Source organism: Erythranthe guttata, chromosome 4, assembly GCF_056151865.1.
Source record: "Erythranthe guttata isolate IM_541 chromosome 4, IM_541, whole genome shotgun sequence".
Taxonomy (NCBI): domain Eukaryota; kingdom Viridiplantae; phylum Streptophyta; class Magnoliopsida; order Lamiales; family Phrymaceae; genus Erythranthe; species Erythranthe guttata.
In genome coordinates, this window is record NC_142536.1 from 11,545,445 (window position 1) to 11,560,968 (window position 15,524).

The 15,524-nt window shown below is 33.2% G+C and overlaps 2 protein-coding genes across 5 annotated transcripts; one reads left to right on the forward strand and one right to left on the reverse strand.

Annotated features, from left to right (window-relative positions):
• Nucleotides 1-3,274: 3,274 nt before the first annotated feature.
• LOC105953550 (protein Dr1 homolog) lies at nucleotides 3,275-7,501 on the forward strand. Its single transcript, XM_012977224.2, has 6 exons — nucleotides 3,275-3,704; nucleotides 3,815-3,875; nucleotides 4,591-4,680; nucleotides 6,243-6,337; nucleotides 7,001-7,069; nucleotides 7,169-7,501. The coding sequence occupies exons 2-6, from the start codon at nucleotides 3,821-3,823 to the stop codon at nucleotides 7,337-7,339; spliced, it is 480 nt and encodes a 159-aa protein (XP_012832678.1). The 5' UTR covers nucleotides 3,275-3,704; nucleotides 3,815-3,820; the 3' UTR covers nucleotides 7,340-7,501.
• Nucleotides 7,502-9,407: 1,906 nt separating this feature from the next.
• Nucleotides 9,408-15,430, reverse strand: LOC105953552 (LEAF RUST 10 DISEASE-RESISTANCE LOCUS RECEPTOR-LIKE PROTEIN KINASE-like 1.1). 4 transcript variants are annotated; one of them, XM_088816854.1, is made up of 4 exons: nucleotides 15,092-15,395; nucleotides 10,671-10,706; nucleotides 10,478-10,541; nucleotides 9,408-10,354 (listed from the first exon to the last, which is right to left on the reverse strand). In XM_088816854.1, exons 1-4 carry the CDS (start codon nucleotides 15,258-15,260, stop codon nucleotides 9,445-9,447), a joined length of 1,179 nt encoding a protein of 392 aa, XP_088672980.1. In that variant the 5' UTR covers nucleotides 15,261-15,395; the 3' UTR covers nucleotides 9,408-9,444. The 4 variants fall into 4 exon arrangements, with proteins under 4 accessions (XP_088672980.1, XP_012832682.2, XP_012832683.1 ...); XM_012977228.2 differs by lacking the exon at nucleotides 15,092-15,395 and adding an exon at nucleotides 10,955-11,907; XM_012977229.2 differs by having other exon boundaries at nucleotides 9,408-10,541; nucleotides 15,092-15,430.
• Between the last annotated feature and the right edge of the window lie 94 nt (nucleotides 15,431-15,524).

Genomic DNA, 15,524 nt, shown 5'->3' on the forward strand with positions numbered 1-15,524 from the left:
GATATGAAATTCACCATTAGATCTGACACAATATAAAATTTTCGAATTCAGTTGGTTTCATTAAAAAAACAATAAAATAAGGTGAAATAGTGATAAGAATTCAGATCTTCAAAAAATAAATAAAAAATGGATTGGCTCATAAATTAAAAAAATAACTTAAAAAAGTTAAGTGAATGGTTTAGTACCAAGTTCAAGGCGGTGGGAGGAGCAACGACGGCCGACACAAGGCCGTGGCGGAGCAGCGGCGCAAGACTTTGGCGGAGCAGCGACACAAGGGGGTGCGCGGAGCAGCGGAACAACCGGTGCGGAGCAGCGGAGCACGACGGAGCACGACGGAGCAGCGGAGAAGGCGGAGCGACGGAGAAGGCGGAGCGGCGGAGAAGGCGGAGCGGCGGAGAAAGCGGAGCGGCGGAGAAGCGGAGAAACGACGGTGGGAAGTGAAAGAGAAGAGAACAAGAATTTTGAGAGAGCGAGAAGAGAAAACGTGGGAGGAGGGAGATGAGAAAAGAAAACAGCTGTGAGAAGGGAGAGAGAAATTAAGGAGAGTTGGTGAAATTTAGCGTTTTAAATTGTAACTAAAAGGGCAAAACTGGTATTTCAATTTGTCTAGGGGGGTCTATCAAATTAATATTAGAATTTGAGTTTTTGACTATGAAAGAAAAATCCATAGGACTTTTCCCTATATATTTTCAAAACTAGGGGGTTATCCCTCATTTTCCCTAAATAAAAAAGTGGGGTAGAGGTACTTATTTAAAAAGATCTTATCTGCTCTCCAACAACTTATTTTAAAAAAAATAAAGATCTTTTTCTAAAAATTTACCAAACACTTTGGAAGAGCTTACAAGCTCCAAAACATCTTATAAGCTCGTTTTAGCATCTTATAAGCTTAGTCAAACACTCTCTTATATAGGTGGAGATCCATTATATTAGATTAATATAGGTGTAGATTAAATTAAATTAAATTATTAGTGTATAGACATAGATACCCCCAATTAATATTTATATGCAAATAATTATTTTAGAAATTGAGGGAACAAATCTCTCACTCTCTCTCCTCTCTACACGGTCAAACACTCAAACATCTCTTCCCTCACACCTACACGTCTCTCTCTCTCTCTCTCTCACACACACACATATATCTCTCTCAAGGCAGCTAAATGAAAATTAATTCTTTATTTCTTTAAAAGAAATTATTTAATTTTATTTACATAAGTATTTTATAGCAATCTTCAATTATTAATTTTATTGTGATCATGTGTGTTAGATTTTAGTTGTTATAGCAATTTTGTATGTACTGGACAATATTGCATTTTTTTTTTTGCATTTTCTAATTAGTTTACTTCAACAAACAACAAAATAAAATAAAAAAAATTGAACAACAAAATAAATTTGCAACATAAAATAGAAACCTGCAAATTGCAACTTATAACTGAAAATTAAATTGTAAGATTATTATATGATGTGCATAGTAAAAAGAACTTGAAACAATAAAATGATTGTGAATCATGAAACGATAATTTTTTTTGGCGCTCTAGAGGACCTTGTACATGTTATCAACATGAACAAAAATGGATCGTCGTTCTCTTTTTCTGTGTAAATACGAGTTGACACGCTCTCACGAGTATAATATTTATCACACACAAGTACTGTCCAGTTCCGAAGTTTGACAATAGGACATTCACAATAATGAAGTGGAAAAAGAAAGTAATGAAAATCGCTCATATTCTCACACCGTGAACTTTTTCTCCATTAATATTGATTTCACGGACGTCCGTATGCATTTAATATTGTTTTTCCTTTCTTCGATATTGTTGAACAATGACTTGATCCTTTTTTTTTTTTTTTTGCAAAGCTGTTGAATGTGAAACAAAAAAAATGATGATTGTACGATACAAAACAACTAATGTAATAATTACTAATATTAACAACCACTAATTACAAACTGCAAATATGAACAGTGAAGGCAAACTGTAAACGAAAAATGATAAAGAATAAAGTACAAACTGTAAATAGTGAAGTATAAACTGTAAACTCTCAAGTATAAAATGCAAATACAAACAGTTACTTATGAACAGTAATTAAACTAAACAAATAAAATAACAAACACAATGCACTTCCAACATAAACCGAAAAAAATAAATGATAACTGCAACTTTTATGTCTAATGCACAATTTGATGTACAGATAATTTTTTTATATTTACAAATGAAGAAAAAATATCAGTATGTACACTACCCTACATCATAGCATGTAGAAATGCAACAAAAAAGAATAGCAAATAAAAGTTCGACGTACAACGACTACATCGACAATTCTAGTAATAATTAAATCGATAATCCCTAGCAAAAAATAGAAAATAGCAAACAAAAATCAGAGCAACAATTTTCAGACTCTGGTATTTCACCTATTTTCATTCTCGGGCTTGCTAAACCACAATTTGCATTCTTCAGACTACCTAGCTAATAAACAACAAACCACGATTTTCATTTTTCAAACTACCTAAACTCAATGGACTATCTAAAATACTTAAAATATGCAGATTTCATACAAATGACACTCAAACTCGAAAAATTAAATCGATAAAAATCACACGTAAACAAGAAATTCAAAATGCAAACTGCAAAACCAAACTTATGACATGGACAAACCCTGAATGCTATATCCGATTTCGGTGATTCGTAGTCGTCATCTGGGTTCGTTTTGAAAAATAATGGTTTTTGAATGAGAATCGAAAATTTTGGATGTATAAATTGGTGCTTACTGAGACTCATACATGTTTGAACCGTCGTTATATTTTTTGGATGGTTACCTAGTGTATTTCTCTGCGCGTTTGTGCAAGCACTGAGATCATGAGTGGAAATCTCAAACACCAAACAAAGCAAACAAGAACAAATACTACAAAATAGCTACCAGAGTCTCCTAGATTGCAAACAAAACAACGAGCAAACAATTACCGGCAAACAACAAACGAAATTTAGGAGATTGCAAACGATCCGAGCGCCCTACTATGGCATTCGTGATACATTTTTCGGCTACAGTTCTTTATTTCTCAATTCGGTTTTATGGATGGGTGGCTACTGCTATTCTTTTGGGATTTTGGGGATTTGAATGAATCGCTAATTACGGATCTTTTATTATATAGAGTATATTTTTAATTTCCATATAATGTTAAGGGCATTTCAGACACAATAAAAATAATATATTTAATAAAAATAGGAAATTATTAGTTGAATTCTTCTTACGCATAAAATCCAGTATAGGAGAACCTATTTGCAAATTGGCCCTTAAAATAATTTCTTGAGTGCAGGTCAATTATGTTTTAGATGTTTCTGTAATGCAGCGCGGAACCGAGCCACCATATTTAGTTTGTAGGGTTGTCCTCCCACACTAATCCAGCGAGTGTGCTACTCACCGCCTCACTCGTTAGTGTTTAATTACGTCACACCTCGTATAATGTTGTAGCACGCAAGGATTAGCGCGTGATAAATATATATTGGTGAAATCTTTGCCCTAGTCATCTGTCAGGAACCCCTCTCTCTCTCTCTCTTCTCTCTTCTCTCTCTCTCTCTCTTAAATCGACCATGAGCCACCGCCTGCAACTCCGACCAACTGCTTCTCATCACTATATCGGTTAATTATCATTGAACCAGTACTGATTTTGTTATTTCATCATCTTTCAGATTCGACGGATTTGATTTTTAGGGGTAGGTCTTTTTTCCTTTCTGATGTTTTTTTGTTTGTTTGTTTGTTTTAATCATAATCATTCCAGCAAAAGGTATTATAAATAATCTTAATTAATTTGCGTTATGTGAAGGTAAAAATGGAACCCATGGACATTGTTGGTAGAACAAAAGAGGATGCTTCCCTTCCTAAAGGTTTTGCCCTATCCCCTATTTTGCGTCAAAGTCCCGTAACCCTATATCTGAAACTTGTACATAATTACTTGTAATTTGTCTTTTTCTTTCTGTAATTTATGGCATAGAGTGTGAGTTTGGTATTCAAGTGTTGTTTAATTTTGTTTTCTTAAGTTGCGTACATACATTAACAGAGTCTTTCTTTTACTTCAGCTTGTTTAGGGCACCATTTCTTGTGTTTTTCTTTTCTTTTAATAACTCATTGTAATTTCCGTAATCGAGTGGTTTTGTAAGTTGATGTCCGAAGGCACTAATTTATCTACGGATAAATTGCCTAACACACTCATAGGCAATATGGATTTTTTGACAGAAATGTAGGGTGAACTCCATAACTAATTGGCAATAATGTCTAGGGGAAGTTTTCTGCACAAAGACATGTTTGTATAAAGGGCAAGATACGATAAAATCGTTGTCTTTGTGAAGGGAAGATCTGATTATTAAATCCGTGGTCGCTCAAATTGACAATATATTGAAGTCTTCAATTAAATTAAGCGTTGCTTTTCATTGATTCTTACAGTTTTGAGTATATCATGATTGTTGATACAAAAATATCGAGAAGAGGAGCAATCGTGATTATCTGGACACTTAGAGGACATTCTTTCTGTGATATTATTGAAGCCCTAGTGACTATATATTTTGTACATAAATTTAATGATCTCTAGTTATTCTCTTTCAGCAACTATGACGAAAATCATCAAGGAGATGCTCCCTCCAGATGTTCGTGTCGCAAGAGATACTCAAGATCTTTTGATCGAGTGTTGTGTAGGTGTGTATTTTTGTCTTTGTTTTTGCTTTTGCTTTTGCTTTTGCTTTTGCTTCTACTCAATAAATAATATATGTTCACTATTGTCCTACAAAACTGGGCAAGTACTCCTTGACAACTGTCTCTACTGTTTTTTGCCATTTTATTTTTTTATTTTGTTACCCTGCAAATTTGTTATTGATTTTGAACATCAATTATTTTCGATATTCAAGATTTATTGAAATGCTTGAACTTGAGTAAGCTAAGCACAAAACTCTGATGTAAATTGCTGACATAGTAGAATCCCTAACCTCGATGAGCAAATTCGTGCTCCATATTCAAGAGACTATTGAATGTTAGGCGTTTATAACCACAAAACTCTGATGCAATGTATAGTTAGCATCTTTAGTTTCGTGCACATGCTTCATATGTGAGAATTAGATGAAGTATTGTTGTGCACATGGGTTAAAGTATCCTGCATAGCAGGCAAGAAAAAGGTGGTAGTTATGAAAGTATTATTGATGATTAACAGTTTGTGATGTGAAACGAGTACTTCCTAACCAGTCATGATTCTGGCCATTCCACTTGTCAGCAAAGCTCTCACGTAAGAGATGCAATCATCAAAACCATCCTATCATTCTAGGCGATGCTATTCACCAATCATAGACTCTCCATCATCCATTCTGGGAAATGAATATAGTTAGAATAAATACTTGCAATAGTGACTTGCAAAGATTGTCGAAATAGAGAATTATGGCTCGTAGGTGATAAATAAAACATGGATGGAGATGATTCTCTGATGGAGATTCAGGATATATGAATTCAAGCAAGTTCATTACTTAGTGAAATGGTGCCATCGTCTTTCTAGCTAAACTAAATCAGTTGAATCTTGTTTAGTAGCAAGAACCAGGCTGAAAAGCTGTGAAAGAGAAAAAAGTTCATTGAAACGAAAAAGCTAATGATCTCTTCTTTTTTTTTTCCCCTAAAATTAAGAGACGGAATACAGCAGTATGTAGAGGGTGATGAAATAGAGATACACCGGCTTTATTTCATCTTCTGGACTTCAACGGGGTATAATATATGTGCATTTATAAATGGATCATGAGAATATCCGCCAGAGATTTAAGCACTTGTCTTGATGAATCAGTTTCTTTTTCTTCTTTTTTTCTTTTAAGTTAGTATTAGTATTCAGCCACAAAAATTGAGAGAGAAAAGCCCAATTGGCAAAAAGTTTTGATGGGATGATATTGAATATCTCAAAAGCCTCTTTCTAAGATCAATTTTGTGTTTTGGAACTCCAAGAAATGATGATTCAAGTCTAATCAAATGCATGTGATGTATAACGATAGTTTTGACTTTGAGTCGTATGAAGTATATGATGCCACAAATTGTTTCAATTGATCTCACCATCATATAGATATTAAATATCACGGAATTAGTATCATAATATTTTATGACGTAATTTTGTCCTCTGCTTTTTGAAATTTTAAGATTATTATTGTCACTTCAGTCTCTATCCCATCGTAGTATATTTCCCAATTTGATGTTTGATTTGTAAATTTTTTTTTTTTTTGTTTCTGTTGCAGAATTTATCAATCTTATTTCATCAGAATCTAATGACGTCTGTAATAGAGAAGAGAAAAGAACAATTGCACCAGAACATGTGCTCAAGGCATTAGAGGTTCTGATCTCAATAACAATTAATTTCTTGTCTTTTCTTTCTTATCCTATCCATTAATATGACAATGTTTGTTACTAGTAGTTCCTATGTACTTGTAAGAGGTTTGTGCTGAATTTGTCGTACACACATTCTTTGTTACGACCCAATTTTATTAAACATGATCTGTTCTCAGCTGTAGTAGCGCATATCTTATTCTAGTAACAATTTAGGAAAGTAATATGTAGAAATGGAGAATTCATCTTCTTCAACAATCACACGTGAATGAATGAAGGTTTTGGTTCAATTTTTTCTTCCTCTCTCTATTCTCATCTATATGTGTGGTGAAGGTATCTATCTCGAGCGGTTTTCAAACCCAATCGCCCGCCCTCGAACCAGATACTGTTCTTCTCCCATTAAACAAAATGTTTGTGGAATTGCCAAAAAAGATGTTACGAATAATCATTTTGTCTTCTGTGCTATTGCTTTTTAGAGTAGGCATACGCATAATTATTTTTCAATATCATGTAGTTTCATGATTTAACAGAGTTATTGAATATCTGATTAAGATGTTTGTCTTTAGTTTGGCTGATGTTACTTGTCTCCAGGAAATCGTTGCATGTAGAGTTGATTTAGTTCTTTTTAGGTGTAACATGCACGTTTGATTCATTCATCATGATCTATCAGGTTCTTGGATTTGGGGAGTATATTGAAGAAGTTTACGCTGCATACGAGCAACACAGGCTTGAAACAATGGTATACCCCTCTCTCTCTATATATATATATATACACATAACAATATATGTTGAGGTTGTTTGATAAGATGGTTGGTATGTGGGAAATGGTTTGTGACAGGACACGATGAGAAGTGGGAAATGGAGCAACGGAGCTGAAATGACTGAAGAAGAAGCATTGGCAGAGCAGCAGAGGATGTTTGCAGAAGCACGTGCTAGGATGAATGGAGGAGGGGCCTCGGCCCCCAAGCAGTCAGATCCCGAGTCACAACACCCAAGTTCAGATAGCTAACTTGTCTAGATTCATATTCATCAAACTCTTTCTAGGGTAGGCCTCTTTACTCCATCCAACTTGGTGCTTCTATTCTCTACTTTGCCAGACTCTTCTCCTGTATCTGTAACCCGATATATATAGCTGTAATTAAAAAGTTCTCTCTCGCAAGATTGTGCTTCAGATATCTTCTTGTTACAAGTACTACTTTTATGTTACATCTGCTACGACTTATAAATTAGTGTTTAAACACTTCAACTCACCTCTTGCATATGATGCTTAAGGTCTCGTAGATGTAGGTGAAATAGGTCGGTTCAATCGTTTAAAAAAGTACAATGATAAAACTAATAAGGAAACATGAATTCTTCAGGGGTCCTAACATTTTTGATGAGTTGTAACTATCAAACATGAATGTTTGTTCGGCTTTCCTTGCAACTAAGGGTGAAAACTGGAATGAAATTTTCAAATTCCTTTGATTTCATTTTTATAAAAAATCGTTTGTTCAAAAATATTTTTCGTTTCGAATTCTGAAAGTTTTGATTTTTCCAGATTGTTTTGACTTTTGGATTGGAATTCTAATGCATATTAGAGTTTGATTTTTTATCGGATTCTAATTTTAAAAATTCCTTCGAAAATTTTCAATTTACTTATGAAAAGTACACTAATAATATCAATACCATTATGTTATTTTATATTATATATCAGTAAAGAATTAGAAACTTAAGTGTTGGATGGAGGGATTTGTTGGAGGAATTTCAAATCCATAATAACAAATCCCTTGGACTTGTTTGGATTGTGGGATTTAGAGATGGATTTCAAATTCCTACACCTCCTTTTTAGTTGATTTTGGAGCAATAGTGGTGAATAATTTCAAATAGCTTCAAATTGGAGTCCTTTTAAATCCCTTCCCCAAATCAAATCCCCCTTCAAATCCCTCCATCCAACGCACTCTAAAATTCCATCAATTATGATCCGATTTTATTTATTTTGGAATAATTGTTTTTTCATTTAAGTTATCGAAATTTTGATTTCAAAAATTTCCGATTACAACTTTTTGGAATTGAATTAGAATTAGGTTTCCACTTGTAGATTTTCTTTTTCAAAACTATTGCCTCCATTTTCACTAAATCCTATTTTCGTGGTGAAAGAGTGGATTTTTCTTCTGCCGGTAGCACACTATTCTACAATTTCACTATTTAAGAAGAAATAGTGTATTACCGACCCTCATTAGGAGAGTTGGTACCTAGCCTTTACCAATAGGGTAAAGGTCTAGGGTTCGAGTCCCCCCATCCCTACTTCCCCTTGTAATAGACTTGAATTTACTCAAAAAAAAAAAAAAAAAAAAACAAATAGTGTATTTGGTCTCCCACCAATTCCATCAAATTCTATGCGAAAATAATAAACTTTTACTATTTTGCTATTTATAGAGAATATGATTTGGTTTCGTCTCCTACGGCATTTCACCAAATATGTCACAAATTTATGTATTTAATGTTAATTGTTATATTTTATTTTCAAAATCTTGATTATATATCACATGTTAAATAATAATTTTATTGATTATATAATTTCAAAATTATGATAAATTTCAAAAAATTATTGAAACATGAATGAAAATCAATTGAAATTATTATACATATAATAAAACCACACAAAAACAATAATTTCATAAATTATTGCATAAAAACATTACAACACAAATAATAATAATAATAATAATAATAATAATAATAATAATAATAATAATAATAATAATAATAATAATAATAATAATAAATGTATTTATCTTTTGAACACTAATTCATTAATTAACAGTAATATATTTACTATAAATATTTTTATAGGCTGGTAATCACATCAAATAACTTAATATAATAACATTTATTTGTTAATTATAAAATGGTTTTAGTGACACCAAATCTTGTTTTCACTTCTATATTTGATAGGAAAAATAGGATTTGGTGAACAAAATGGTAAATTAGTGGAACAGTGAGAGATTTGGTGAAAATATAGGATTTGGTAATTCAAGAGGGGCATAAATATGAAAAATGATCAGTTGTTGAAAAATAGCTAGTAAGTAGTCTAGGGATTGAGTAGCAACCATTTTGAATTAGTGTTGAACATAATTAAGGAGGTGGAATAATAATATCCATGAATACATCATCATCTATTATGCTATAATCCTTGTTCTTGATTTCCTCTAAACAATTCAAAACATGATCCATATTTGGTCTCATATCCCTCCCACTCTGTAAGCACTGAAATCCCAACTCCGCCACAGCAATCATCATTTTTGTTACCTTTTTATATGAACCAAACCCAACTTCTTTATCCACAAGTTCATCCAATTCATTGTTTTGTATCTTGTTTATAGCCATCGTCGACAAATTTATTTCGTGACGTTTCCTAGTAATATCAATTGCCGGCTTCGATGATATAAGCTCCATCAACACCACTCCAAAACTATAAACATCACTCTTTTCTGTAAGCTGATAGAACTCATTGTACTCCGGGTCCACGTACCCCGGAGTACCTTGTGGGCCCGTCGAAACATGAGTTACATCAGCTGGGAAAAGACGTGATAGACCGAAATCCGCAACCTTGGCAGTAAAATTGTTGTCCAATAGAATATTAGTAGACTTGATGTCTCTGTGGATTACGTCGGATGCATGAAGGTAGGCCAAAGAACTTGCGGTTTCAATTGCGATATTCAAACGGTTATTCCAAGAAAGATTTGAGCGGGGCCCGTGAAGGTGATCGGCCAATGTTCCATTAGGGATGTATTCGTACACAAGTAGAAGCTCCCTAGAATAGCGAGATGTGCATCCGTAAAGTGTAACGAGGTTTTGATGCTTCAAGCGTGTGAGTATTTCGACTTCATTCGTGAACTGCTCGACTCTTCTGTAGTGGTTTTCGTATAATCTTTTGACAGCCACAACGCGCCCGTCTGGGAGTTTGGCTTTGTATACGGCACCATAACCGCCATCTCCAAGTTCCCTTTTGGGGTTGAAATTGTCTGTGGCTTCTTCTAGCTCACTGTACTCGAAGATACGGATTCCAGCTTTTTTGAGATCTTTTGTTAAACATGAAGAAGAAGTAGAAGAAGAAGATCCAATATGGGATACTACTAGAGATGAACTCGCATATCGTTTTTTGTACCTGCGATGATACACCATGAAAACTATGAACATTACAAAGGCGCCAACTGCAGCTGCTCCTACTCCTGCAAAACATAATTATTTATTAATTGTAACAAATTTCTCAATCATAGAGCGCCGGATATTAATTAAGTAAACGAAAATAATTGTGTAGCAAAAGATAAATTGATATTGCTATATGGGGGTTACAGTACCTATTCCAATCTTGAGCCCCAAATTTAATCCACTGCCTGTGATACATTTAACCGAGGACAAAAAAGGGTTATAAAGAGATTTTTCTAACTCCATAAGTTATAATTAATGATCACCTGAAAAATTAGTTAATGAGGAAATGTTGTGCATTCAATTCACTAATTGTCCTTTAATTAATGATCGATGTGAAAACCAAAACAAAATGGTGATATGAAGAGATATATAATGAGGAATGATTTCTGAAATAATTTAACAGAGAGGTTGATTGACAAAATACGCGGCCTACCGCTACAGTTAGTTCTGCAATTGTTTGTTCCTAATTGCCATTGTAGAACAAATCCCTTCTTGAGAATTGTGGTGTAGTTCATTCTCAAAAGCTTATCGAGACCGTCATCCTCTATAGGAGCATTGACCGGGCCCCACCGGCAAGAAGCGATGGAATAGTTCCAGTGCTTGAGAAGTTCGACATGAAAAACGGCAAAAGAGTGACTGCTTGCATTGCTGGCACAATCAACGGCGTACGTCTCTCTATCGTAAGGAGAAGCGCAGTTGTAGAAGAAGAATAGATCTGATGTGGCAGGTCCGTAACTAAATGGAGTCCCGTCCACTGTAAAGTTACGCTGAGGAGTCGGGCACCGGATTCCAGCATCGAAAACAATGGATTTAGCTAATAAAAGCGAATTGTTTTTGTAAAATATGTCTCGAATGATGAAATCATCGCCGTTGATGTTGATCAATGGCTTGTTTTGATGACAGGTGACGTTGAATCCCGTAGATCGACAATTGGACGACTGATTTTGTAGTAGACCGTCGATCCAGAAGGGATGCCTTATATTTAATTGATTACATGAGTAGTTGTGGGGCAGACAAGTAGTTTTAGAACTTGTGGATGGTAATATTATTGATAGCAAAGAAATGAACAGGAATAGGATGGTGAGCATAGGAAGAGGCATAATTTTTACTTTCCAGTAATTAACTGGACGAGATTATTATTAATATTGATGCAAGGTAGAGAGAGAGAGAATAAGAATGAATATGATATATGGTTTGATAATAAGAATGAAAATGAAACGAGTTTCTTTTTTTTTTTTGGTTTCATTACTTGGGGAACTTTGGGAATTATTTAAAACTTGAAGCAACATATATGAAGAGGGACGATAACTTGTAGTAAAGTGTATAGATATATTCCAGTTATTGGATTATTACAATTTACATATAGTGATGAAAGAAGAAGAGTACGGCATATTAATTAATTTATAAATATATAATGTTGATGGTCTAAGAGTCAAAATAAGACCATACTTTTATAAATATATATTATTATTAATGTGGGACAGCTATTGATTAATTGTCTCAAATTTGAATGGAGTGCAAGTTTTCAAGTTGCGGTTGCTAGTGGTACCGCCCAAAAATCTCATATAACTAAAATGACGTCAGAATACATGTCACAATGGTGTATTATTACGCACACACACAACAAACAAACAAAAACATATCTTAATGTATAGCCCATTTTTCTTCTACATTTAGAGTCATTTTTCTTGGAAAAAATGAGTTTTTTTTAGGATTTATAAATAGGTTGTCAATATTCTTTATTTTGATGGACGAATTTTGAATAAAATATTAAGATTATTCTCTCTAGTGTCTTAAGAATTTTTCAAACGTATCGGAGTATTCCGTGCGTTCAACCCGACTTATCAATCTATTTTCACAATTAATCGTGACGTCTTCACATACCAAATCTTTTGTTTTTTTATAAACAAAGAGTCGCGGTTCCACTCCTTTGATTCCTTGTTTTGTGGATGTTTCGATCTTACTTCTACATAAGATATTGAGTCTCGAAATAAATTCTACGGAGTTCATATTAGTACGGGTGAATTTTGTTTTTCTACAGTTATATACAAAATTGTTTCTACGAACTAAACGGTAACGGTACATTACCGTTTTATAAAACTATTTTGGTCGGAGAGTTATAACCAAAATAATGGTTAAAATAATTACCATGGTGATGCCGTACCATACCAAAATACTTTTAATAATAAGACGAAGGGGCATTTATAGATAAACTCATTGTGGCTTACTTATTAACAAAGAAGTCTACCCATAAACCCGTTTACATAAAAGGACATATAAGGCCTAATGGTCTATACAATACAAAAATATCCGTCAAATTCTAATACACTTCAATTTCATCACTTAGACCCTAATTTAGGTTTGGGTACGGATCGGGTTTATCGGCCAATCAACCTATCTTTGATCCATTTTTCATGGCCGATAACCGATAATTAACCGATTCATATAGACAGGTCGATAATTTTTCGTCCGACCCATGTATAAATGAGTCGGTCAGTAGTTTTCAGTTTGCTCAAAAGTCAGTTGGCCGATAATTACCCGACCAACCGACCTTTTTAACAATAAAAACTTTTTTAAATATTTAACTGTAATTCTTATTTTTAAAAGTTAAAATAACATGTAAAAGAAGTCAAAAAATCAAAATAAAAATTTACCAATTTTATTTTATAATTTTTATTTCCTATTCTTCTTTATATATTTATTTATTGTAGAAATTAAGTAAAAAAGGATTCTTAATTTTTAGGTTAATATTTTTGGAACACAAGGTTTCACAAAATTTTGAATATCTTTTGAAAAGAACTTTTCATAAAAAGATTGATCGAATAACATTTTATTATTGTAAAAAAAAATCAATTATTATATGGCCACAACAACCAATCGACCCATTTTTTATCCAACAAAGTCAGTTGCTAACTATTATCTGACCCACAATGGTTCAATCGATAATGTTTTTCAATATTCGACAAAATCGGTAGATTGGGTTGGGTAGGTAAATGCCCGATAATTACCCGAGCGAACCCATGCCCAGCCCCGCCTAATTTAACCTCAATTTCCACCATCTAACCAAATTTGTCTCTTAATCCAATTTTGACCCCGATTTTGACTGATACCGTCGGTTACCGACATTGACTTTTTTATTATTTTTATTTATTTTAATTTATTTTTTATTTTATTTATTTTAAAAAATTGATGTTTGTCCCCTTCACCATGGTTGACCGTTGGTATTTGAAGTTCAATTTTCTTTTCGATTTTTTTTTTTGAATATTTTCCGCCACCACCGGTTTATCGATGCTGACTTTTCGTTTTCTTTTTTCTGATTTTTTTTCTTCTGAACGTTTTTTTCTCTTTCTCGATAAACACAATATATTACTATGTTACATAGTAATATAGTTAATATTACTGTCTAACACAGTAATGTTACTATATTAATGTCTAATACATTAGTATTCAAAAATAAGAAAATTAATATTAATGTATTACGCATTAATATTAACTAAAGGTTAATATTAAAAAAAAAAAAAAGCTTCTAAAATATTTTTTTCAAAAGACAAAATTCTAATAAAAAAAATATCAACTCTAGAGATTGGCGATCAGCGGTAGAAAAAAAATTACAAACAAAAAAGAAACTTCAAAAAAAAAGTCAATAACAGAGACGAGCGACGGAAAAAAATTCAAAAAAAATAAAAATAAAGAAGAAAACAAAAAAAATCTACATCGAATTCAGGGTCAAAGTTTGTGAAATTGAAGTTAAATTAGAGTTTACAATTATGAATTGGGCTTAAAGGATTTTTGATAATTTTGTCATAAATATTAGAGTTGGCTTTACTTCTTTTTTTCCACAACGAAGGAACCCACTCAACCAACCATATAGGTGGATTAGATAAAGTTTCACTCTTATATAATAGCTTGCAAATCATACAAGAGACGTATATCACACTAGACTAACCATATGTGACAAACTCGACCTAGCAATCGTTGGCAAAGAGATTTAAACCTAGACCAATTAACACATACTGACTTACTGCAACTGCTAGCCCATCACTTGCGGGATAGAGTTGCCTTCACTTGTAATACATATTGAAGAAGTGAGCTTATACTCAAAAGAGGAAAAAACACTTGAATCTAAGTTCATGGAGATGAGAGAAAAAAGCCTCTCATTAGGGTCAATCAATATATTATACCCTAATCACTTTTCAGTTTTCTTGAGTTAAAGATAGTAATAGACAAACTTCCTTCCACGTTTGACTTGGTCAAAATATAGATAGTATTCTCGAATATGAAGATACTTGTTCATCAATAATCTAATCAAACTCACACTAATTGACTTAGTTATGTAATCAATCTTAGCTTGTTCCAGTATTCATCCTATAGACTTATACTATGATCTATGATCACAAGCTAATTAAGTTACTTTTTTTATAAAGTCGCATAGTTGAAGGAACAACAAGTCGATATATATAATATATGATCAAATGGGTATGCAGCAGCATATATAAATAATGAAAGATAAATTAAAGAAGATGATTCATATAAACTGATAGTTGACGAGGGAGGAAAGAAAGAAACAAACCTGGATTAGTATTAGTATTAGCATTAGGGCATACAAAGTGATAAGAAGATGGTCCTCCATAAGTATGAGGGCAGAGGCACGTTGGTAACGACGACTGATCAGCTGAAGAATTAGTACACAAACCACCAGACCTTTCACATAACACACAATTACCAGTTTCATCATCCATTTCAACAAAATCCGGAATTCTAATATTCAATTCCCAGGCCTTGTTGGATTTTATATCCTTGCCATTTATTAGTGTTGCTGTTCAAACTTGAAACTATTCAACTTTTCCAGGGCGATGATGATTATTGATGATGATATGTTGGAATTGCAATTAATTATGATAAGAATTGCATTTAATATGAGGGGTTGCTATGTTGAAATACATAGCAGAGTAATTCAATGTTTGCGCTGCCTCTCTCACAAGTTGGGTTTGACAAGTAATAAA